Source organism: Mytilus galloprovincialis, chromosome 5 (genome assembly GCF_965363235.1).
Source record: "Mytilus galloprovincialis chromosome 5, xbMytGall1.hap1.1, whole genome shotgun sequence".
Classification (NCBI taxonomy): Eukaryota; Metazoa; Mollusca; class Bivalvia; order Mytilida; family Mytilidae; genus Mytilus; species Mytilus galloprovincialis.
In genome coordinates this window covers 64,484,026-64,511,917 of record NC_134842.1, presented here as the reverse complement: position 1 = coordinate 64,511,917, position 27,892 = coordinate 64,484,026, and the positions used below count along the sequence as shown (strand labels likewise).

Genomic DNA, 27,892 nt, shown 5'->3' with positions numbered 1-27,892 from the left:
ATAAGAAAAAATATTGAAGAATAATTTCCTGTCAATATGCACATCAACACAGTATGTCCTTTAATAATTATCTACAAAATTTCATGAAATTCTGTTGTGTGGTTTCAGAGGAGTTGAGATGACAAACTGTTGAAGTAGTACCTTAAAGCAAATAAGTTCAAAGAGATGTAACTGCTAGAAAAAAAATTGAATCGTAATTTCCTGTCGATATGCACATCTACATAGTATTTTTTTATTATCTTAAAAGGTTTCGTGAAATTCTGTTGTATAGTTTCAGAGGAGTTGCGATGACAAACTGTTGCAGTAGTACAATAAAGTAAATAAGATCAAAGGGGGGTAACTCCTAGAAAAAAAAATTGAATCGTAATTTCCTGTCGATATGCACATCTACATAGTATGTCCTTATTATCTAAAACGGTTTCGTGAAATTCTGTTGTGTAGTTTCAGAGTAGTTGCGATGACAAACTGTTGCAGTAGTACATTAAGCAAATAAGTTCAATGGGGCGTAACTCTTATAAAAAAAATTGAATTGCAATTTCCTGTCGATATGCACAACTACATAGTATGTCCTTTTCATCTGAAAAGGTTTCGTGAAATTCTGTTGTGTGGTTTGAGAGGAGTTGCGATGACAAGAAACAGGACTGACGGACGGACGGACGGGTCAAAAACATTATACCCTCCGCAACTTCGTTGCGTGGGGTATAATAAAGTAATCCTTGATAATTTTATTTAATTCATAATTTTTCTCAAGACTGACAAAATAGCTTACTGCTAGAGATCTTGCTATACATTTCATGCCCTCCTCTCCAAGTCCATGATGGCTCATTGTTAACTGTGGTTTTTCCATGTGACGAAGGAAGTAAGACGCAGGTACTATCCCATTTTTCTTACAATCATTGATATAATCTGTTTTTCTATCATAGGTAGTTGTGGTTTCTAGAAAAAAAATTATATATACTAATTTTAAGTCCCTATCTTTTTTTTCGGCACATAATATCATGAATACTGAAACATTACAATAACAAAATATCTTATCTTTTTTCCTTTCTTCAAAAATTGCAGTTTCATTTTGGTATAGATAGAGCTATTTTTGAGGAAAAAAAATGAATATTTTATGAGTGTATGAAAAAAAAATATCAGTACTGAATATTCATATTTTGAACTCATTGTTTTAAATTGTTTAATTCTATTCAAAACCATTTGACATGTTATAACTATTTTTCAGCTTTTAATGGTTCATGTATGATATGTACATATATTAGATACTTGTCTTCTTGAAGCCAAAATGCAGGTTAATTGAGAAACATGTGTCATCATATGATTATATTTAAATAAATCTTTTTCATTTATCTTTTGAAAATATAATATACATTACAAACAGTATAATGTTTAACTTATGACTTAAAAACAAGTAAGTTATTTTTAAATAATACTGGTACTTGTTATAATTAATCAAATTGTGATATCAACAGCTACTTTTAACTCTGCTAATTGTAAACCTTTCTAGCAATAAAAAGTTTATTTGTGACAAATTCAAACAACTACCACACAAAGTATAAAACTATGAAAACATTCCCTGTAGAAAATGTAACTTCTATCTAAATCATTGCTCCTGACAATAGAACAAATCTTAGTTACCATATAACTATAATTCTTAAATCATGCTAAATTCTTAAAATGCTGAAAACAGAATTTTCTAAATGTTTGTTTAATCATTTACCAATATGCCTTATCTAAATTATGTAAAAATTGCAATCCCTGTATACAATCTTCATGACAAAATCTTTGCCAAAAGATCTTTCATATATAATGTGAAAAGAAATTAAGACTTTACAAATAATTACAAAAAATCAAGTCAATTAATAGGTCTCGAAGCAAAATTATCCTGAAAAATTAACTTACATATAATATAGTCATTATAGTCACGTTTAAGTTTGGTAAAATAAACCTTTTACTGAAATATATTTAATGTGAGTGCATCCATTTATCCCCTGTGTTATCCATACACCAGTGTTAAACAATTCGGTGTCAATCATCTGATTCAAGTATACATAAATATCCAATCAGCTAATGATTTCAATGTTGGAGATAACCCTTTTATCATATTATTTGGGTTATCTCCCTTTTCAATTACAATATGAGAGTTCATGTCCATTTCCCTCTCCATATTATCCAATCACCAGTGTACAGAAGTTTGATCTTACCACCAATGAATATTTATTGAATATAAGTTTATTATCATTTCTTCAATTCCTGTAAATGACAAATGGGAGATAACCCATTTATCAGAGATAACCCATTTATCATATTATTTGGGTTATTTCCCTTTTTGAAGACATTATGAAAGAGTATATCCATTTCCCTCATATTATCTAAACACCAGTGTACTGAAATTTGGTCTTACCACCAATATTTATTGGATATAAGTTTTCTATCAGATCTTCAATTTCTGTAAATGACAAATGGGAAGATAACTCTCTAGTTAACATAAAATAGCCTCCCTTGTATTTCAACATTACAAAAACACATAAAATAAAATATACATGCTTTTGCAACTTTCTCAGTCTTCTCTCCAAAACTCAATATATATTTCAATAATAAATAAATCTATAATAATTATCACAGAATGAATGTAGTTTTTTTCTTTCTTCTTTGTCTTCAATAAAATTCAATTATTGAACCGGTTTAATATTTTGTTTTAATATTCTCAACAATAAGTTTTTCTCCCTTATTATAAAGGTTTTTAAAAATTTCTACAAAACAAACATAAGCAAAATGACACATAGCTACTAATAGTCAAAGCAATTAATCCCACCATCAGAATAAAGTAGCAAATTAAATTTCTACTATGATTGTCCATGTTTTGAATTGCAGTTTTTATGTGATCTGCTACTTGGTAATTTCTAGGTGAAAAAAATATAAAACTGCTGTTTTGTCCCAAATTGAAATCAAATAAACAAAATAAATAATAATATCAAAAGAAAATGAAACCCTACAATCTACGTCAATTGTCAAAACCACATACTAAGAGCACCGAGAAAATTAGTGCTGACTTTTATACTGGCATCAAGACAATAAGCCGTTCTTACGAACTGGAAATCTGCCAACATGTCTGAGAGTGTTGCATGATACCTTGGTTTTCCTGTTTAATATTGAGATAATATATAAGTTTAGGAAAATTTGTTACAAAACACAATTGAAGCTTTTCATTTAGGATGTTCAGTTCCCAATACTGAGTTTATTACAAAGTAATTTCAACATCACCCTGTCATATGTATGGGAGAGCATAAGCATCCTTTAAATGCAAACAAATTCAGCTTTGGGGTATGTGACAACCAAATAAAATCTTTTTCTAATTTAAGGTAAACATTGTCTTCAATAATAAAAAAGCCAATTGGTGGCACATCCCATTTTAAGATAAAAACTTGATCAGTTAAGTGAGGTAAAAGGGAAACATGGATTACAAGTCAAAGAAACAGAAACCCAACAACACAAAAATAAAACATCAAGTAGTCATTAATGTTCACTACTACAATTGACAGGTTAATTAAAAGAGAATATAAAAGATTTGTCATCTTCCACAACTCCAATTATAAATTATCATTGATGTGTCGAGGAGTTGATTTGTACCCCATATTTTCTTTTCATTCATGTCATTCAAAACTCCAAAATTAAATTCTCCAAATGAAGAAAATCTCTCCACACAGAAGTCATTGGCAGTTGGAGCTACTGGAGACAAGCTTTTCAAAATGCAGTGGCTAAACACATATAGTCCAACTGTGTTAACAAAAATATCTTTTTGTAAGGAAAGAGTGTACTAGAATTTGTGAACAATTACCAAATGCTTTCTTAATTGAGACCTACAATTTATAAATATATTGACAAAACACCCCTCCATTTTCAAATTCATGTCTTAGTATTTGAACTGGAAAAAATAAATATCCTTTCCTGTAAAAAAGTATTTGGTATTAGGTTTTTATTTTGTATGTGTGTAAATAAGTCTGGAACATTGTATTTAATATTGCCGATCGACCCACTAACACATACTTAATTTACCGATTATAAAAATGTTTATTTAAAGGTTAGACTTTGTAAAGTAACATTATATCATCATATGTAAAATAAAATCCAGTTTTTGTCATTTCATTATTGCTCAAACATAGTATTATAAAATGTCTTTCACTGATACATGTGAAATATCTATAGAATACAAATTTACACACAGATGAACTCCTCCCCTTAATAATATGTTGTTAAGTACAGTTTTAAGCTGTATTTGATGAGAACTTGTGTAAAAACCATAGCACTTTTAAAAAAGTACAAAAAGGAAAGAAATAAAGAAAGGGATATTAATGCATTTATATATGGTACATCCTTGTTTACTTTTTTGTTGTGCAAACTTAACTATGCACTAGTTCAGGACAAAGTACTTCTATTGTACTGATTCAAAGTGTAAGTAGCTGTATAAAGAGATTGCTACTAAACTGGTGATCCAGAACTAAAAAAAAAGGGGGAGGTAATACTACCACGTATTCAAACACCTAGCTGCCTAACTGTAGGTCTTAGTCATAGATACGAAAATAGTAAAGAAAATATCATAAGGACCTAACAGCTACAGTTCCATAGCTATTAAACACCTATTCCAGAGGCTCCCGCAGGGTCAAAAATGTCCTGCGACCTCTGGGCTTTTTAGAGGCGACTTCCGACCTGAGAGCCTTCTATAAACGACCTGCGACCTGTAAAATTTGGAAAAAACGACCTCCGACCGACTTCTGTCCTCTGTGTTGGGGAAAAAAACGACCTGCGACCTGTATATTTCCCTTAAAAACGACCTCTCGACGAATTTAAAAGCGACCTTGCGACCTGAGGGGGGTACTCTGTGGGAGCCTCATCCCAAGTCAGGATCTTTGTCAGTTTTTGTTGTATCCTTATAATATCTTAAGGCTTTTTCTGGCTTTTTTTTAGAAAGAGGTGATGATGGTACGGACATTTATCTAAGTATTTGTCACTTACAAATTATTCTGCTTTTTTCCCCATACGTACATATTAAACACATTTTTAACAACAAACGTTTGAGGGAATTTATGGTTGGACTAAACTAACATGATGTTGAAGGATAAAAAATATAGTGGAAAACTTATAATAATGAATTTGAAAAAAAATGTATTTAATCTATTCTATTCACAGTTTTTAATATAGGATGGAACCTAAGCGAATAATATTAACTGGAACAAAAATTACAAATAATCCCTTTCTATCAATGTTTAAGCTTTTATGTAAATACTTGAATTTCTAACTGTCAATAACATTTGAGAAATTATAACAATATTTCTAACACAATAAATCAATTATAACATATTTGTTTTCCAAGTCGATTAACTTGAGCAAACATTTTAACTTATAATAACTTTTGATCTAACGAAATCAATTATCATGTTGACTTGGGATATTAATGTTTTTTGAAAATAATTACAGGTCAAATGATTATCTGGTGTATGTTTCAGTTACTACTAGAAGAAACGTCCATTTCATAATGGAAATTGGAAATTGGAAAAAATGAAACTGGCAAGAAGAAATGTTTTTTATACCATTACTTGAGACTTAAAGGAATTTTATTCTGTAAAATATTTACTGGAAAATATTTATTATAAAGTTGTAAACTCCAACCAGTTATACACACCTAAATTTTGAAAAAATATTATGAGACCTGTGAAAAACAAATTCTGACATATTTAGTATAAACTTACACAAACTGTAAAACATAGAAATTAATTAGACATTTTAATTAAAAGGATAAATTTGACTGAAGGACTTATCATCATTTAATAAATTACCAATTGTATAAAGATCCCAGGAGAGATGTAGAAATCAGATTTAGCTGTCAGGGAGATTAATTATGCATTAAAGTGGAGTTAATAAGACAACATTCTATCAATCAGTTAACCAATCAATCAGTTAACCAATCAATCAATCAATCAATCAATCAATCAATCAATCACATGTTTATACAATTAAAAAGTATGCAAATATAAAGAACCATAATTAAAGGTATGCTGGAATAGCAAGGGAAAGCAGGATAATATACATAAAAAATTATGAAAAAATCTGATTAAGTTGGTACCCAACAACTTGACTAAAATTAATTTGACTCGTTTAATTTTCATAAAATTTTGACAAAATATATCTACTTTGACCCTTTGAAAAAAATATAAAAATTTTTAAAAATTTAAGACAATCATTTTCTCAGAAAAATCCCTGTAGTGTTAGATACCACCTTAAAATATAAAAGTCATAACATACAAAGACTATAGAAAGATGTTGTAATCACGATTCGATAGCCGTACCTTCTATTTCAAGATCAGTATCAAAAGCCTTATCATCTGCTAATATGGAATCCACATTGGAAAGTTCAGCTTCCAAGAACAAGTCACGCTTGGTTGGAGATCTTGGTTCTTCATCGCTGTCGCTGTCATAATATTGACCTCGGTCATTCCTGGAAAATCCACTCTCAGCTCGGGACTTTCTACTACTAGCTCGACTTACAGTCTGAAATTTAAAAAAAGTTTAGTTATTTAAAATTTTAAATATGTCCATAGTACTCTGATGCCCCATCTGCACTATCATTTTCTATGTTCAGTGGACCATGAAAATGGGGTAAAATCTCTAATATGGCATTAAAATTAGAAAGATCATGGCATAGGGAACATGTGTACTAAGTTTCAAGTTGATTGGAATTCAACTTCATCAAAAACTACCTCAACCAAAATCTTTAACCTGAAATGGGATAGACGAACAGCTGAATTGACAGTACAATGAACGAATGGACAGATGGACAAACGAACAAACAGACGCACAGACCAGAAACATAAATGCGGCATAAAAAGGGGAAAAAAAACAACACATTAATTGAGCCCAAATAAAGTTTAATAACCCACACTCCATTATATTAAACTCAAATTGGCTTAAAGTTTTCTAGTTAAAAGAAAGGTCAATTAAAGGATGAGGTGTACCTTCTCATAATATAAAACTACCAGTGAAAACCCCAATGCAACATACACATTGAAAAGCAAAAGAAACAATGCTGTTATTACTGTTCTTCACTTCAGTAACATTAAAGGCTTCAATATCTAGCATAAACCTGATTCCAGCAGCCTGCAACTGAATTCCTGTTTTAATGTGCATAAAAATTTCAGCATAATATTTTATCCTAGTTTAAATATTTTATGCAAATTTTTTAAATGCGATCAAATATGTACAATACTAAGTAAGATTGCACATGCTGCATTGATTGTGGTGATTTCTTTTTGATATATACCAGTAGATGCATCATTCTTTTACAGAACTGAAGGTTTTTTTCCATTTGGATTGTTAAATATTTTCGAACACTGAATATGGGTTTTGTATTTCAATAAGTTGAAAAAAAAAAGAAGCAAAAAGCAGAAAGTGGAGGCAAATGATTCCACCAACAAAGGGGGGAAAATGAATTTGTTTCAATACGTACATGCACTGTAAGCTAGGGATTTTCCTTATGCTGTGAAGCATTATACAATTTTTTTTTATTAACTCTACCCTCTACTTTCATTTTGAGAACAGGTTAAAATTTCAGTCTATATCATTTAATTAAACAACTTAACAAAGAAAGATTTTAAACTTCAGGCAACCTTCTCTACTTTTTTTTATTATCTTTACATTCAAACCTTCCCTCCCCCTTTTCTTTCAATTTCCAACATTATTATAGTACATAACATACCTTTTTACTACAAGTTTTAATTCTAGTGTCCAACTTTTCGTGTTTGTAAGTCGGAAACGGAAACATTTTTGTCAAGTTTCTTGTTCATTCAGAATGCCAATTAATCCATATGTTCAAAATTAATATTTTTCCAAATTAATTCCAAATCTATAATTTATCTCACAAGTTTGAAAATTTCATATGAATTTTCTTGTAATTAATTGTCATTCAGTTTTCTGACTTCATAAACTTTTGTAAAATTTAAATTGAATAACTTCTACAAATTTCAAGTAAGAAATGTACACAGAAAAAAAATCAATGTATTGGCAGTTTGGATTCCTCAAGTGTAATTCTTTGTTGCTACAATACTACCGTTCCTTGTATACTTGTGACAATCATTATTTCTAAGGAAAACTGTCATCAACGGAAAAACTGCCACAAACAATACCAAAAACAACCGTAATAAACATTAAATTTTAACATCCATTGAACAACAGTCTATTCAATTTTTCATAATGAAAATTCCAGGGAGGCACATAAATGTAAATTTTCTTCATGGTTTTCTTGAATAATTTATCAATATCTTGTAAATTTAATAGCAGAGTTCCATCCCATAAGTTGATTTTTATGTTTCTGTGATTGTCAACTATTAATCATGGTCAATTAAAGGCTTTTCATGATCTTTCTTCAAGATTGTAATTATGATTTAACATTCACAAGGACAAATTTCCTTTCCACTTTATAAATTGTGCATCCAAATTTTATTCAGAAAATTTCATCTTCTGCAAACTCACTGTCCAAGGCTTACAAAGACGATATTTCTTTTCAATTTTTTTTTTAGTCACCAGTTAACTTTGACAGCATAAATTTGTACTTTAAATCATATTGACAAATCTCCCATTTCCTTCACCTGCTAAGTAATTCCAATTTAATTGTGAAAAATAAAGTCTTTTTTAAACCTTCGAACTTCAATTCCGGTGCAAATTTGCGAAGTTTAATAAAGTTGAGGCTTAAATAGTCTTTACTATCTGTTAAGTGGCTTATTGTCCAAACTTTAACTTGCTTCAAAAATAACTCGTTCAAAAACTTTGCAAAAATCAATTACAAGCAATTTATTTCATTACAAACTCCATAAGTAAATTTAAATGTTTTTCTCATGTCATCAAAATTCCATTATCTTCAAAACGTTTAATCCTATAGCAAATCTTCAATCATTATACAAGCTTCCATATCTCCTTGATCCTCTTGAGGAATTGGATTTTTTTGTGGAAATATTTCAATTAAAACAACATCACCTAGTATGAAGCAAATTTATAACTTTCCTTTATAGAATATACATACTGGATTCAATTTATCATAAACTGAAATAAATTGCTAGTAATTTCAAAATGAGAACTGGATCCAATTCAGATTTGTGACTTCCTTTTTGAGAATACATTAATGTCGGTGTTCAGAGGTTTATTCACAAACGATAGGACATGTAATCATTGACACTGAGAAATGGCTCGAACAAATTTCCACATTTGGTTCATCTCAAAATAAACACGGTTTAAAACCATTGTACCAATTTTTAATCCAGAAACCAACATTTACCAAATCTTTTATGTATCTTAGACATTACATTTGACTGTATAAGTTTTGCCATTTAAACACATTTTTACTATTCAAATAAATTTATCAGTTTTGCCTGTTACAAATGATCACAATTAATAATGAAAAGGTTATATATGGTTTATGTTTTTTGGTTCTATTGGAACAGCAAGGATTTTTTTTATACCCAAGGATAAACCAAAGACTCTTGTTTAATATTTCTTCTTTTTGAATTCAAGTTTGTTAGTAAGGTACTTTCATGTCTTGATATAAAAAAAGTTTAATGAATTTGTCGATCTTTAAAATCATTGCAAGATAGTACAAAAATTTCAGTATATGTAAATACAAAATAAATGTTGTAATGAAATTCCATTTGGAATTTAAATAAACAATATCAAAAGTCCCGCAAATACAGATTAAAAGAAATTTCTAAATCTTTGATAAAACTTAAAACATGTCCATAAGTATATATTGCAACAAAAAATGAGGTACTTTTAGGGTTAATGTCATTAGTGCATCATCATCAGTGGACTCAGAAGTGAAGGGCAGATGGATTTTTTTGGGACATCAGGAATGAACCTTTTTTTTCATGGGAAATAATGATTAAACCTATCATGACTATATTTTTTGAAATTCTGGAAAGAATTTTTTTTTTTTTGGAATTGAAGATGACACAAAATCTTATGGCTTCTGCCTCTCTGAAATGTATATCATTTACTGAAAGCAATGTCATGAATGTGATTGTTTTGATATACTAAGCAGAGCATTATTTCTATTACTACTGTCACCGCAATATAGCCTTATTGTGCTAATGCGGCATAAAGCAACCAACAATCAATCAATTTCTATTACTATTTGATAGCTATCACTATTTTGTTTTTAAATTCTTCAAACGACACATCACTTACTCTGCGAGAGCAACTAATATCACCAGCATTTTTGGTGGGGTTAGTGTTTCTCAAATGATATGTGCTGTGTACTGTTACATTTGAATGTTTTTTTATTATTAGCTCACCTGGCCTAAAAGGCCATGTGAGCTTTTCTCATCACTTGGCGTCCGTCGTCGTCGTCGTCTGTCGTCGTTAACAATTTTTCAAACATCTTCTCCTCCGAAACTATACTGAATGGATTTGAATGAAACTTAAAATGATTGTTCCTTAGATTATCCTGCACAAAGTGTGTGCTTCGATTTTTGATCCGTCAAAAAACATGGCCGCCATTACTTAAAATAGAACATAGGGGTCAAATGCAGTTTTTGGCTTATATCTCAAAAACGGAAGCATTTAGAGCAAATCTGACATGGAGGTAAAAATGTTCATTAGGTCAAAATCTATTAGCCCAGAAATTTTCAGATGAATCAAACAAACCATTGTTGGGTTGCTGCCACTTAATTGGTAATTTTAAGAAAATTTTGCAGTTTTTGGTCATTATCTTGAATATTATTATAGATGAAGATAAACTGTAAACAGCAAAAATGATCAGCAAAGTAAGATCTACAAATAGGTTAATATGACCAAAATTGTCAATTGACCCCTTAAGGGGTGAATGTCCTTTAATGACAATTTTTCACAATTTGTTCATCATATTTGATAACTTTAAAAAATCTTCTCCTCTGAAACTACTGAATGGATTTGGATGAAACTTAGCATGATAGTTCCTTAGATTATCCTGCACAAAGTGTGTGCTTCGATTTTTGATCCGTCAAAAAACATGGCCGCCCTTACTTTAAATAGAACATAGGGGTCAAATGCAGTTTTTGGCTTATATCTCAAAAACGAAAGCATTTAGAGTAAATCTGACATGGGGTAAAAATGTTCATTAGGTCAAGATCTATCAGCCCTGAAATTTTCAGACGAATCAAACAAACCATTGTTGGGTTGCTGCCACTTAATTGGTAATTTTAAGGAAATTTTGCAGTTTTTGGTCATTATCTTGAATATCATTATAGATAAAGATAAACTGTAAACAGCAAAAATGATCAGCAAAGTAAGATCTACAAATAGGTTAATATTGAAGAATTGTTAGCTGTACATGTTTGCCTGGCATGGTTCAATATGTTCAATAAGGCATTGTTTACCAGGTGAGCGATTCAGGCTCTTGAGAGCCTCTTGTTTTAATTTTGCCATGGCATTATTATCAATTTGTTTTTGAATAATTGTGAATATCCTTTTTGTGTTGTTCACCTCGACTCTTTTTTCAAAACATAGACAGAGGCGAATTTAGGGGGGGGGGGGCCAGGGGGCCCGGGCCCCCCCTTTTTTGGAAAAAATTGGTTTCTTATATAGGGAATCACTGAAGCGTGACTGGAGCGGGCCCCCTCTTAGGTCAGTCAGTGGGCCCCCACTTATGAAAATTTCTGGATCCGCCACTGATAGAAATAGTCAACCTTAGTCTGCCTGACCAACTATTAATAAAAAACGCTGCCTGACCAATTTTTTCAACTATTAATAAAAATCGTTATCATTGTACCCTTTGAAAGAGACCTCTTTGTTTAGCAAATATAATAACATATAAAAGGATTATGAATATTTGCTTAAACCAAAGGTGAGGGAAATTGGCAGTTTAGATATAATCGAACAATCAAAATTGTAATAAATAAATTTAAAATTTAATTTAGACGTTAAAAAGGATTTAATAGTATTAGCTTTTTGACAATAATACATTAGTTTGATCATGTAAACCAAGTCATCTTTTAGATTTATTATATTTCATTCCTTAATATTTCAATGAATTGATTATTTTTCAACTATATTTCAAGGTGATGCAGAAATTTGATGATCTTTTATGACTATGCTTTAGATTTATTCGTTCAAGAATTCAATTGATCAAATAGTTGAATAGTGTAAGTGTATTTCAATACCATCTTCAACTAAATGAGCTGCATTGGTTAAAAATTACCCTTATGCAAACCAATATCGATAAATTTGCTAACTAATTTTTGGTTCATTTTTTTTTTGAAAAGTCTGCAACTGTTTGAAAACAGAGTTATTATAATAAGAACCGTAAGCCTACAAAACAGACTAAAATTCGTCTTTCATGTTTTATTTGAATGTTCCAAAATAAATCAAAGTTTTATACATGTAGATCAGTGTATGTGCACTTGCATATCAGGTCAATTTGTATCCAACACAGCTCACAAGTTAAAGGTTTACATGTTTAAATTAGGTTTATTATAATTAAGGTAGAAAATGTCTCCGTTCTTAAGTCAACAAGTCTCTAATACAAAAAAAGTTATAACAAAAGGAAACAATTCCAAATTTTAAAATGCATATTACATGTATTAAGGAATGATTGATTTGTTGTTGTTTAACACCACTTAAAGCACTCTCGTCTATATATGGCAGCCAGAAAGCCAGAGCCCTCAGGGGGGTTCCATTGTTCAGTAAGAAAACTGACAGACTTACAAAGGTGAAGCATGCACCATTGCCATGTGTAAGAACTCTTAACCTTAGTGTTGCTAGTGATACAGTAGTTGAACTACTTAGACAGCTTTATCACTGAGGCCCCTCAAACTCACAAATACTTTGAGAATATATATAATTATATAGTTTCCCAATCAAATTTTCAATATATAGAGTGGGGTGCTCATTTTCGCCATATCTTTCTATGTTTTCTACAGTTTATGTTCAGGTCTATATGTTTTTGAAGTATACTGATATTTCTATATGAAGAAAACTTCAAATTCAAAATATTCTTAAGCTTGAAAACGTGTTTGTTTGAAAATAATCATCTGAAAAGTTAGATTAAAGGGTGTTTGAAATTGCCTGGTGTTTTGCCAATGGGGGACACATATTCGCCGTTTTTATACATCTAATTAAAATCCCAAATAACTGCAGCTTTAAACAATATTTTTTAAATCAATTTCATTATAGATGGCAATAGCAGACATTTCAATGGTGTACAGAACTGAAATTTAGGGCAATCAGTCAAAGATTTAATAAGAAATACTTCTTTGAAATCGTGTTATTCATTCAGAAAATTGGCCGAAAATCGTTATCCGTTTTTCGGTCCTTTGCGGTAAGTGCCGCAATTTTGTCGTAGTTTAAGAAACTAGAGGCTCTCAAGAGCCTGTATCGCTCACCTGATTCTACTTGGGTTTTTGAAATCATATAAAAAAATATAAAATTTGGCTAAAAGTGACAACACAACCTCATTTATAAGGAAAGGAACATGTCTAAATTCATTTGTTACAGATTAAGTGTTATAAAAACATAAATTAATTAGGGGCTAATCAATCTACAACCAGTTTAAACGTAGCATTGATGTTTACTCAATATACAATTTCTTTTACAAGTACTAGTGAAAATGTAGGTAATTGTGTGTGTTGAGGATCTCTATTTCATAAAGGAATAAGTTTAAAATTAGTAAAATGAAATAATGGGGGGGGGGGGGGATTTTATGAATTTATTTAAGGAACAATCATCTAGTCATATTGAATATCTATGAGTGTCATTTTCATGAATAATAAAGAAATATATGATAAAATATTGAATTTTATGTAAAATAGATTCCTTCAAATACAATGGCATACACCACTATTGAAACTCATGAATTTCATAGATACTGACTCATGTAAAATATCTATTTTAAATGTTCACTATTAATTCCAACACATTCAGAGAATAAGACAAATTTCACTAATATGATTGCCTCAAAAGTCATACTATAGGATATGAATTGAAGCTGCATCTGCACAAGCAGCTGGTGTCATGTTGTTATCCTTTAGTTAAAAAACGAGACATAGCGATCCTACCCTCATGGAAAATTGGTGGCTGAATATTGTCTGAATTATTTCTGAATTCTATCTGAATAATCGTCTGAATAGGTCTGAATGTTGTATTTGTGTCTATTTCTGAATATTGACTGGATTTCGGACTATTCAGCCAGTATTCAGAAACAGAAATATTCAGAAACTAAGAAATATTCAGTAAATTTATGGTTTAAATGATGCTGTATTAAGAAATATTCAGCCATTTTTTAAGACATATTCAGCAATATTCAGAAATCTTCAGCCAACATTCTTCCAATCTTCAGCCATACTAAGAAATATTCAGACATATTAAGAAATATTCAGACATATATTAAGAAATATTCAGACATTAAGAAATATTCATATATATTCAGAAATATTCATATATATAATATTCAGAAATATTCAACCATATTAAGAACTATTCAGACAAATTCATCCAATCTTCAGCCTTATTAAGACATATTCAGCCATAATAAGATAGCATGAAATGGAATCAAAACCCCATTGTAACTGATTTGATCTTCCAATTAAGCCCAAGGTTTATCACTTTTTCTAAGAAACACAAAATATAGTGAGTGCTTTGGTCATAGATTGATCTGAATATATTCAAATATTTAAATAAATAACATTCTTAACATCCTATCCATGAAAAAAATGGCCTGCATGGTTTGCATAAGAATAAAAACAGTAACTATGGTCAGCTTAAACCTCACTCACAAACTGATTAACTAATATAAAAATTATGTGTCAGATATAAACTTCTCTTCCTTTCTGTAATTTAAAACTTGCTGTCTCTGTACTTCAAACTTGAATTGCTGAATAAAGGTATTAAAATGGAGTCTGCATAAAATCTGTTTCATATCATTGCTGGCAGCTCATATTTAATCCCCTAAAAGTACAAAAATATCCACAAAGAATCAATTGTTCTTGAGGTTATGAAGCAATAAATTCAATAGAAACATTATTGCATTATGCATTTGTACTGTATCTTACATTGGAAGCCTAAACTCAAATTAAGACCCCCCCCTTTTTATCCCTTGAAGATAAAATTGGTGACTTATAGTTTTCACTAAGTTTGTTCACCCAATTTAATTTCTACATTTAATGTAGAAAGTGGTAGTGCATTTTTTAAGTTATTGACTGCAGATTAACCTAGTTACTATTTGTTTTATGAATGTGACAACAAATTTTGAACAATATATATATATTCATTACATTAATTGTCTGCCAAAATTTTCTGATGTTTTCTCAGATTTAAATCCTAAATGTTTTATAATAGTGCCTCAACAAATTGCATTTTATAATAATTACAATTATCATCTGTTCAATCAAAATACTTATCTGAAAACATTTGCGTTTGGATTCTCCATTTTGTTTATCCAGCGTAATCTTTGATGACGTATGCCAGTGCGTTTCAGTCAAGGTGTCAATCTCGCTCCATATCATATCGGCCCGAAATTGATTCGTCCCCGTAACGGTGTTTCAGTGAAACTTCTCAAAACATGCCGCCGGTCAGGTCACAAATTACGGCCGATTTGCAGGGTTTGCTGGTTAGTTGAAATTTAAAATTTCGAAGAGTAACTTCCCCTTAATATGGGTGTTTGAGAAATATTTAAAAATGTATTTGATCTTATTCAAATATACGTTTTCCTTTGTGAATTTTAGTTTTGTGAATAATTTCTATTGTAAAATACTGCTACAACTTGTATTTTATCTTATTTATTTTTTTTATTTTGCAGGAATAAAAAATAAAAAACACCATACACTAACGATTTTTCCCTAATAATTAATTTGTAAACAATGTAACTCTGGAAATTGCCGGTAATCACTATTTGTAAAACATTGGGATAATGAAAATAAATTGACAAGCTGAACAGTACTCACAGTTTACTGTCTTTATGATACATAACAATGTTATTACTAATCAGTGATATTAAGATGACAAGGCCCGTTTTATGAGGTTGAATTATTATGATTTTAATTATTCAAATACAAAAATGACACTTGCGTAGTATCCGATTGAAAGGCATCATATGGCCAGTTTTGTAAGGTTAAATGACCATTTAATGTACGGGTCTCCTTGATTTAGCCGGTATGGTGGGAGAACTGTATTTAGAGAAGTTTTAATGTATAAGAAACATGAATTCCTGGTGTTGCATTAAAAACATTTCCCCACTGAATGGTTATTTTATTGTCGGCTTTGCACCTTGCTGCAAAAGGTGTCAAAGCTAAAATTAAATAGCCTTTCAAAACGTCATAATTATTTGGACTAGGTACAAATAAATTGTACTGATAATAACTGTTAGAATTTAATATAAGTACCTTTTCTACCAAAATTAATGCCCATGCACCAGTATATCCAATATCTTAATGATAATAAAGCAATACTGCTTTAATTTTCAAAAACACAATATTTTAAAGTGAACAAGTGTTTGTTCAGTTTTTCATCACTAAATGATCAAACTACTCATGAGTTTTTTATTATGTACACTTGGTTCTCCAAAGTATTTCATAGTTATATATCAATGGGTTTAAACTGATGACTGTAACTGCATTCACGGTCATCCCAAAATGTTAGATGAAAAATAGGGGGGATTATTATTACCCCGGGATCGGGTGTTTTTAAGCTCAGGATTTCGGGATTCACTCTTTCGGGATTAGGGAATTCTTTTTTTGGGATTTCGGGACGTCGGGATTATGGGATTTCGTTTTTTAAGTCCGGGATTTCGGGATTAGGACCCCTCCTATCCCACCTCAAAAATAAGGTCAGTAGCTATATTGCCTTGGGAAAACACTGTAAGATTTTTGCACTTTTATGTTGATGAGCCAGATGAAGGATTTCAAAATTTTTGTAATCAGGGAAATTAATTCTTGCTGTTATTTGTACATTTTCAAAATATTTTATTTTATGTAGTTTTGTTGGTGAAACTTATTCACATAACATTCAGACTTTTGAAGAATTATTTTTTATGTTTCCATTTATGTGTTAAAATTAAATAACTCAGTGTAATTCAGATCTATGACTTATTTCTAGTTTTCTGAATTTTGTCTAACTTCTGAATGATTTAGAAAACTTCAGACAATATTCATTTCTATGAGATTATAATTTACTTATTTCCAGTTTTCTGACTTTTGTCTGACATAACTTCTGAATGATTTTAAAAAATTCAGACAATATTCAGATCTATATATTAGAATTTACTTATTTCCAATTTTCTGAATTTTGTCTGACATAATATCTGAATGATTAAGAATAATTCAGACAATATTCAGATATTTAGGGGTGTATTTAATTAATTTTTGGTTTCTGATTGATCTTACTGCTGTTTCTTAATAATTCAGACAAATAAGACAGTATTCAGAAGTTCTGAATATATCTGAAACTTTTTCTGACTAAATAAGAAGTATTCAGACAAAATTCAGAACTATAAGACAATATTCAGACACCATCAATAAACAGGTCAGACAGGATTCAGACACCTGATTTGTTCTAAGACACATTTCAGCCAAAATTCAGAAAATTTCAGCCACATTCAGCTAATATTCAGAAATTATGGTTCATGAGGGTACATTCTGTTGACGTCGACGTCGGCGGTGGAGGCGTCCACAAATATTCACTCTGTGGTTAAAGTTTTTAAAATTTTAATAATAACTTTCTTAAACTATTCTGGATTTCTACCAAACTTGGACAGAAGCTTTTTTATGATCATAAGATAGTATCCAGAAGTATTTTTTGTACAACAAAAAATCCATTTTTTCTGTATTTTTCTTATAAAAGGACTAAGTTTTTCTGCCAGGAAACATTACATTCGCTCTGTGGTTAAAGTTTTAAAAATTTGAATAACTTTCTTCAACTATCATGGATTTGTACCAAACTTAAACAGAAGCTTGTTTATGATCATTAGATACATTGTAGTATCCAGAACTAAATTTTGTGAAACAAAAAAGCCATTTTTTCCCGTATTTTACCTATAAAAGGACTTAGTTTTTCTGCCAGAATACAATACATTCACTCTATTGTTAAAGTTTTTAAAGTTTTAATAACTTTTTTATACTATCCTGGATTTGTACCAAACTTGGACAGAAGCTCACAACTCAATATATAATGTAGAATAAAAACAAACACAGAGTACTTGAATTTTCTAAACTACCCGTAAAACAAAGTAAATAAATAGTGTACTGTCCAACTGGAAAGTTGCTGCCTATAAATGAACCAAAAAAAAATTTTTTTTTAAATTTATTTAAAATTTTATATTGCAAAATTAATTTGATTTAGAAAAAAGTTTCTGTTGAAATATGTTATATTTGTATATTTTGTTGCTTGTTAAAGTATGTTTCATATTTAATACAACAAAATAATGAAAAAGAAATAAAAAAAATTGCACTATTGAAACATTTTTTGGTCTCTTTTTTCTCAAGCATTGTCAAGTATTGTTATGTAATTAATTTTAGAAATTTAGTCTTATTTTATTTTTATAATAATTTAATATTTATTTCAACTCAATTTTGCTAGTATCAAGTGTTCTTTTTTACAATTTGGTCTCTTTAGAATTTGTTTATAATTCCATTTTTTACTACAACACAATTTTGCAAATACTTTATTTTTGTTTGTGAATTTTTAAAGAGTAATATTTAGTGCTTAAATATACTGACTGTATTTTACCTTTTATTAATTAATAATTGTTATAACAACACCTATTGTATTTTGTTTGTAGGCATAGGTTGAATATATTTTTATCAAATGTTGGCATAGGTTGAAGACACCGTTAAACTAAGTCCCTGGCTGGCCGCCATCTTGGATGATGGATCGGCTACAAAGTAACAACACTTGGTCAGCACCCCATAAGGAACATTCATGCTATGGTTGGTTTTATTCCATTCAGTGGTTCTCTAAAAGAAGTCATTTGTATGCATTTCCCATAGGGTCCTATGTTAAACTAAGTCCCCGGCTGGCGGCCATCTTGGATGATGGATCAGCAACAAAGTAACAACACTTGGTCAGCACCTCATAAGGAACATTCATGCCATGTTTGGTTTCATTCCATTCAGTGGTTCTCTAAAAGAAGTCATTTGTATGCATTTCCCATAGGGTCCTATGTTAAACTAAGTCCCCCGCTGACGGCCATCTTGGATAATGGATCAGCTACAAAGTAACAACACTTGGTCAGCACCCCATAAGGAACATTCATGCTATGTTTGGTTTTATTCCATTCAGTGGTTCTCTAAGAGAAGTCATTTGTATGCATTTCCCATAGGGTCCTATGTTAAACTAAGTCCCCCGCTGACGGCCATCTTGGATACTGGATCGGCTACAAAGTAACAACACTTGGTCAGCACCACATTAGGAACATTCATGCCATGTTTAATTTCATTCCATTCAGTGGTTCTCTAAAAGAAGTCATTTGTATGCATTTCCCATAGGGTCCTATGTTAAACTATGTCCCCCGCTTGCGGCCATCTTGGATGATGGATCGGCTACAAAGTAACAACACTTGGTCAGTACCACATTAGGAACATTCATGCCATGTTTGATTTCATTCCATTCAGTAGTTCTCTAAAAGAAGTCATTTGTATGCATTTCCCATAGGGTCCTTTGTTAAACTAAGTCCCCCGCTGGCGGCCATCTTGGATGATGGATTGGCTACAAAGTAACAACACTTGGTCAGCACCTCATAAGGAACATTCATGCCATGTGTGGTTTCATTCCATTCAGTGGTTCTCTAGAAGAAGTTCAAAATGTAAAAAGTTAACGACGACGACGACGGACGACGACGGACGACGACGACGGACGACGGACGCCAAGTGGTGAGAAAAGCTCACTTGGCCCTTTGGGCCAGGTGAGCTAAAAATCATATTTGTTATCAAAATCTAAGTTACCGCCATATTTCTTCCATTTCAGCCATCTTTTGAAATATTTACAACTCAAAATTATAAACGGCGAAATTGTGTCCCCGGCGAATATGCGCACCCCACTCTATAGGTCCACATTTACATTATTAATAAACCTTAATAACCTTTCTTTAAAAAAATATCCCTTTATATTTGTTGTCTAAACAGACAAAATAATTATTATCAAAAAAATAAATCCAGGATTGTTATTTGCAGTCAAGAAAGATTGAGTTATGTCCCTTTAGTGATATGCAAACTATTTTATTTTTTTCTAAATTTTATTTTATCTGTATTTATAAGAGATAATTAAGTTTTCTTTTCTTTTATTTGTCTTGTAGGTCTTCGTTATTTTTTCGCTGGATCTTATTGACAGCTCTCTAACTGACTACATAATACCCACAATACATCTGTTTATTTACATTTAAAATCAATTCTAACTTTATTTCTATTGCAAATCAATGACTTATATTATTACCTTAAAATTGGCTTAAATGCTGCATCATGATTTGCATACCATACATATATAAATTTTTGTACAAAGTATTTATATAAATTAGCCAAATTTGTGGTTCAGAACTTATATTTTGGTCTAAACCTAAATAGAAATGTGTATTTCATTTCAAATTTATATTCATTTTCAAACTGTAAACTATTCAATTTTGTGCATATAATATGCATTTAGTAATATTTGTTTTTCTTTTAAAAGGTACAATTTTATTGCTGACAAATGCTATTTTGTTTTTTGTCTCATTCTTGTACAAATTTGTATACTCCTTCATTTGTTAATGAAATTCTGTGAAAACATTTTACATTCGGCAAAAGGGTTAATATAGTCTCGATTATTGTATATGATAATTGTTTGAAAAGCCTACAATATGACTCTGGAACCTGGCAGACCACAACTGAAATTAAATATTTCTTAATTAAGGTCTTTCCTTTTACAAAAGGGAAAGACCTTACTGTATTTCTTCTGTTTATTATTATTCTTTTTCCGCCAAACTTTGACGAAGTTAGCAGCCTTAACCGTAAGACGTGTCGCTTTCATGTTCACACTTTGTATCGGTGTCATATATACCTATCTAGAACTCACCCTGTTAGTCGAAATATTTTGTCGGTTCGGAGTAATTCCTCCGAAACCAAAAAACCTTGTTATCGTTCCAACACCGTAACCGTAATAGGTAGAAAATAAACGAAGGGTGAAATTTGTTCAGGACCAGACCCCGGTTCTTCGTTACATTTGGATCGAAAAGATTCAACGACTCATTGGTAGGGTTATGCCCCTATGAAAATTAACCGGTGTCGGTGGACAACCAAAACTCAAAAACCGTAAGTCGTAGAGACCTAGGATCTTCACCATTCATCATCAATTCATGTGACTTTGAAAAATACCTCAAGGTCAAATGTGTATGTTGACCTTGACCTTTGACCTAACACCTTGTTATCAGAACAACTCAGAAACCATTATACTTACAGAAGTTTTAAATAGTGGAAAATGTTTGGGTCATTACGGGGCAACTTTGTTACATTTTGACCGAAGAGATTTGACCTTTTTGTAAGGGGCATAACCCCTGTTTTAGGTTTCTGAAAAGACAAAATCAGCATTTACTATATAACCAAAGGTCCTAGACCCATGGGGTCTTCAGCAATGACATTGGGGACCAATGACCTTGACAAAGGTCAAAAGGTCAAAGGTCAAGGTCATGTACCAGATAGCGAATTTAGTGATTTTAACCTTATTTAAGGGATTTTCAATGTGTTTTAAAGATTTTCAGTGTGTTTTAAAGCTGTTTAAGGTTGACCTTGACCTTTGACCTTAAAACTTTTAAGTCGATATCTCAAAAACGATTGTACTTACAGAAATAGTAAATAGTGAAAAACGCGTTGAGGTGGATGAGGCGCAACTTTTTGACATTTGACCGAAGAGATTTGACCTTTCTATAAGGGGCATAACCCTTGTTTTAGATTTCTGAAAAGGCAAAATCAGCTTTTACTGTATAACCAAAGGTCCTAGACCCATGGGGTCTTCAGCAATGACATTGGGGACTAATGACCTTGACAAAGGTCAAAAGGTCAAAAGTCAAGGTCATGTCCCATATAGCAAATTATGTTTTTTTTACCTTATTTAAAAGATATTCAGTGTGTTTTAAAGCTTTTCAATACATTCTACGTCTATTGGAACATGTATTTTACATTACAAAAGGAAAGACCTCTCAATTGTTCAAGAACAATTGACATTTTAATTATGTTTTTTTTTTTTTTTTAGATCTATTATAATGTAATATTATTATATTTTGCTTCTTTTATAATTAGTAATACTGTATGATCACTGAAAATTTTTAAGAATCTGTGACTTAGCATAGTTGAGAAATTTTTTGTATAAAAAATCAAAAATACTTTTTACCAAAAACTACCATTTCTTGAATTCCACTTTTAAATTAGAGTTATTTCCCTTTATTCATTAAATCTGATTGAAAGTTCCTGTATTATTGTTTAGTTAAAATCTATGAAAATGAGTCTCTCATAAACTATCAGATTATTTTTATGCCCCACCTACGATAGTAGAGGGGCATTATGTTTTCTGGTCTGTGCCTCCGTTCGTTCGTCCGTTCGTCTGTTCATTCGTTCGTCCGTTCGTTCGTTCGTCCGACTTCAGGTTAAAGTTTTTCAGGTCAAGGTAGTTTTTGATGAAGTTGAAGTCCAATCCACTTGAAACTTAGTACACATGTTCCCCATGATATGATCTTTCTAATTTTAATGCCAAATTATAGTTTTGACCCCAATTTCATGGTCAACTGAACATAGAAAATGAAAGTGCAAAGTTCAGGTTAAAGTTTTTGGTCAAGGTAGTTTTTGATGAAGTTAAAGTCACAACTACTTGAAACTTAGTACACATGTTCCCTATGATATGATCTTTCTAATTTTAATTCCAAATTAAAGTTTTGACCCCAATTTCACGGTCCTCTGAACATGGGGCATCCGTGTACTTTGGACACATTCTTATTACTTGTAAGATAACAGGATTTTTTGGTGGGAATTTGATTGGAAAATACACCCTTTAATTGGATTGGAATATTATATATGTATCATTTTTTTAAGCATAAATCGTGCAAAGAATTCTACAGTATGAATAAGTTACTGAATAACCCTGGATTTACCCCTTTTTTCATTTTCATAACAGGAATATTATATTTTCATAATCATTATATCTATGTTCTAACTTTGTTGAGTGTCTATGCACATTATCATATCTCAACAACTAGGTATTTTATCTATATATAGTAAACAATGTGATGACAGTTTAAAGGCTTTGTATTTGGTGGAGGTAGTACAAATATGTACTAAATATAATCCTACTGTAACTGAATTAAGTATAGACAGGAGCACATGTTTGCCTAAAAAAACTCTCAAAAGCTATGAATAAAGGAATTGTTCCCTAAAATTTTGGTCATGAATGACATTGGTTCAATTTCAATTGTCTTTGTCATTGTTATTCCAACAACTGAGTGTTTTGGTATATGAAAAGTTACCCAGAATGCATTAAATTCTGAAATGGATAATATAAGTACACATGAAAACTTTATAGATCCACAGTATAAGCCAGGCAACCTGCAGGTTTAATCTTTTTTTACTTACTTTTTAATAATTGGTAATTGTGTCATCTATATGATTATTAACTAATTACTATTTGCTGCAATAAACACAATTTGAAGCTTTAAATAAAATTTATAGTGTCACTTTATTGGATGTTTGTGTATAAGACATTTCTAAACAACATTTATTTAACTTTTTGGCAAATAATTACTGTGTATTTATGTTATTTATGTTTTTAAAATATACATCAGTTAGCTATATTAATATAATGTTTATGTATTCTATATATTCACAGTAAACAGTTTCATGCAATTACTTTTAGAAGATTAAATCCATTCCTAAAAAGGAACTAAACTGGAAGTGTTTGAAGTTATAATGAATAGTTTAATGACACAAGACCTAAATTTAAAAAATAAATAAATAAATTCTACAAAATTAAATGAGGAAATTTTATATACAGTTAAAAAGAGACAAGTTAATTCCCAGTCTCAGTTCTCCAAGAATGATTAAATATAATATTTGCATACTAGAAATATTTCAATCAAATTTTGGACAATAAAAGAAAATGTACAGTGATCTGGCTGTACAAATTTATATAAATGAGGTAAACAAGATGGAATTGATTAATTGCTTTTAAATGTACTGCAACAGATATTACAAACAGTTTAAAGACATTAACCTTCAATCAATGGTAAAAGTTTAACCATAATAATGAAGCTTAATTAATACATAAAAAATTAAAGATTTGAAGCTAAATTCCAGAAAATTTGTCATTAAATGTATGTGAAATGCTCATTCTGAAAAACTGAAGTAAATTCAGAATGCAATATATATTAATTTAAGAAATAATACTCTTTAGCTAAGATAAATGAGAATGATTTAAACACCTCTTAATAAATAAACAAGAGGCTCTCCAGAGCCTGAATCGCTCACCTGTATTTTTTGCTTAAATCTTTCATCAAAGATTATATTTGCTTTTCAATATATATTTATGAATGGCTTAAAACTTCCATTGAAATGTTCTTTGTATCTGTCATATATTCTTCAAAATCAAAGAAATGCATTTTATCCCTATGTTCTATTTTAGCCATAGTGGCTATATGTTTCTCGACATACAAGAAAATAAAATATAAAATTTATACTAGATACTCTGAAACTCATTCAGCCCAAATTGATTCAGCAGTTTCATAGGAGAAGATTTTTTAAAGTATTAAGCAAACTAAATGAACAAATTGTTAAAATTTATTTTCATGGGGAATAAATCCTTAAGGGGACAATTGACAATTTTGGTCATAATTAAGACCTTCAGAACAGTGAGCTTAAAATGAACAAATGATAAACAATCTGTTTAGGGACGACATCAAAAGTTCAATGAAGGATAAAAAACTTAATTCACATAGTTTTTTCACTGACCCCCACACCCCCCTCTTAACTTAATTTGGGAAAAATTGATTGACCAATAGGGATATATGTAAAATCGATTTTAGATAAACAAAACTTGCAGCAATGTAATGACCCCCCACACCCCCAAACTGTTTGATTTAAGTTTTTTATCCTACATCGATCTTTTGATGTCAACCCTTACTGAGACTGAAAAATCAACACACAACTCACCATAAATCTCACTTGCTTCTTCATCATGGTATTCCAATTCTATCATTTACAAAACCAAATTTTTATGTTGTACTTTTTTAATTTGTTTTTGTTTTTAACATATTTTTCACTCTAATCCTCAGTTCAAATTTATTTACATTATTCTTGAATTGTTTCCTTTAACTGACTAGAAAAATATAGTCCTTTGAATATTTTACATGATTTATCAAATTATGTCGGTAAATTCATTAAAGAATTACGCTATAAATCTTAATAAGCGACAAAAGTATACTGCATAGTCACTTGTTAGTTTATAGAGACGAAAAGATTCACAGTATTGTTGCTCCACTATTTTGAAGTATGGATATAAATTTCTATACTTTAAAATCAGATTTATTTCTCCAACATATCAATTTGTATGACTTGTATAAAAAACAAATAGCTAAATTATCACTAAACATTAAAATGCCCATAAAAGGAAGTGTCGTCTGCAAAACAACTTCTTTTCCCCTAACATTCAAACAAAAACAAATGTCTTATAGCAACAATACTAAAAATAGTTGCTATGGTAACCATTCAGGTAAAATTAATACTGCATTTTTCCAGGATTAAGACCACTTAGAGATATTGAACAAAACAGAAAATTAATTGCAATCCTATTTCAGTCTTTCCTTTGAGATTTAAAATGTCAGAAACAAACTACATGTTTTAATTATTACAAATAAAACAAACATAATTCTGCATTTCCTGCACATATAATCTTGAAATTTCATTCAAAATCAGAATTAGCAAGCTTAGTTGGTCTAATTGTTATTAGTTACATGTATATTATTAATGGTCACGAAATGCACCAAGCAAGAATCATGGCAGAAAATCGTGCTTTTATTCACGTCTCTTGATGTGAAAGATTAAACATACTTGTTTTTAATTATAAACCAATAAATTGTTATGTTACATACTCTATATGAATAAGATACATGTTGAACTGAAATTGCAATTTGCACTGTTTATTTTTACAAACATTTTATGCACTTATTCTTCAATGTATTGTACATTGGTGGATCCAGTGGGAACGTGGGGTGGGGTGGATTTTTTTTTTTTGGGGGGGGGGGGGAGGGTGAAGGGGTTTGTCAAAAAAAGACACTCCTTTTTTTATCAAGTCATTTAAATGGGGACATATTGTGCAATGCATTTGAATGGGGACATAGTGTGGGTTAGGAACCCCACTTTTATAAATTGCTAAATCCTGGGTAACCCCTGTTGTTTCAGTGAAAAAGTGAGCAATTGAACACTGAGAGTAATCAATGGTTTCAGTAGCAAAAATAAGTCTTGCATGTATTCATAGCCATAAATTGTGAGTGAAACTAAGCTTAACTTAAAGTTCTGATATTGACTGTAAAAAGTTTTGGTAAATCTGTAAAGGCCTTCTATGGTTGCCATACTGTCAATAATAACCCCAAAAAACATCAGCTGAAAGTCAAACCTTAAGAGACAACAAATAAAATAAAACAAGATAATTTAGGGATAATACGGTTAGCAAACAGTTTAATATGTAAACTACTGTCCAAGTGTATGTACTTAAGAGGTACTCATATCAAAAAGTAATCACAACTTGTTCGTCTGTTTAAAGTCTGATTTACATATATATCAATGCCAAAGTCCTCGAAACTTAGAATTATGTCAGAAGATTAAGGAACAGATATAAGAAGATGTAGAATGAGTGCCAATGAGACAACTCCCCATCCAAGACACTGTTTGTAAAAGAAAAACCATTATAGGTCAAAGTACAGTCTACAACACAGAGCATTGGCTTACACGGAACAGCAAGCTATAAAGGGATTCATAGATTCCTTGCTTACAGTGGTAACTATAGTTTATCTTGGCCACATTCTGATTATGCCTGTCCTAAGTCAGGTGCCTGTAATTCAGTGGTTGTTGTTTGTTGATGTGTTACATATTTATTTTTGGTTTATTTTATTTTTTTTAACATAAATCAGGCCGTTAATTTTCTAATTTGATTTGTTTTACATTTGTAATTTCAGGGCCTTTCAAGATGACGCTATATGGGGTTGCTCATTGTTGAAGGCCCTACAGTTAACTAAAATTTCAATATAATTTTGTCTCTTGTGGTGAGTTGTTTCATTGACAGTCATACCACATCTTGCTATTTCTAAATTCATAAATTAACCAAACATTGGGCCAAAAAAATAATACATGTGTTTCCGCTAACTCTACCTACCCTAAATTTTAGTGCTTACCCAAACACTTTTTATGCAATTTTGGAATAAGCACTGTAAAAGTCCAACTAATTTTCTAGCAATAACCAGCTAAAAAATGTTTGTAAAACATCTAACTACCCTATTTTTTCAGCATGTCAGCAGAAACACATGTATTATTATTTTTACCTGATCAATGTACTAAAAATAAGGGCAATGGCATATAAACCATGCATATCCAATGGACAATTATACAGATCCTTTATAATCAATATGTACAACCAATATAGTTGACCAATTACTTATTGTACCTGAGAGACGGACTTGACATATATACCAAAGATTAATCGTGAAAATGAGGTCAAGGACAACCAACAATAATGCCAGACCAAAACCTCAGACAAGGAGGCATCTGTATATAAGTTATATATATCATCCATATCTTCTATCTCATGAAAATATGGCTTTATATACAGGGGGTTTCATTGGGGGGTCTGATCCTCAATCCCGCTTATTGTTTAGAGAGAATTC

At 30.8% G+C, this 27,892-nt stretch overlaps 1 protein-coding gene across 7 annotated transcripts in view; it reads right to left on the bottom strand.

Moving 5' to 3' along the window:
* LOC143076250 (uncharacterized) overlaps positions 1-27,892 on the bottom strand; it is a 63,300-nt gene that overhangs the window by 15,402 nt on the left and 20,006 nt on the right. For 4 of the 7 annotated variants that reach the window (XM_076251979.1, XM_076251982.1, XM_076251985.1 and 1 more), the window contains exons 2-4: positions 6,345-6,546; positions 3,026-3,142; positions 770-936 (exon numbers count right to left, since the gene is read on the bottom strand). In XM_076251979.1, coding sequence (XP_076108094.1) covers positions 770-936; positions 3,026-3,142; positions 6,345-6,546 — 486 coding nt within the window. Of the gene's footprint in view, positions 1-769; positions 937-2,404; positions 2,450-3,025; positions 3,143-6,344; positions 6,547-7,750; positions 9,053-27,892 lie in introns of those variants that run through there. The other 3 variants (XM_076251986.1, XM_076251980.1, XM_076251981.1) reach the window with 3 other exon arrangements.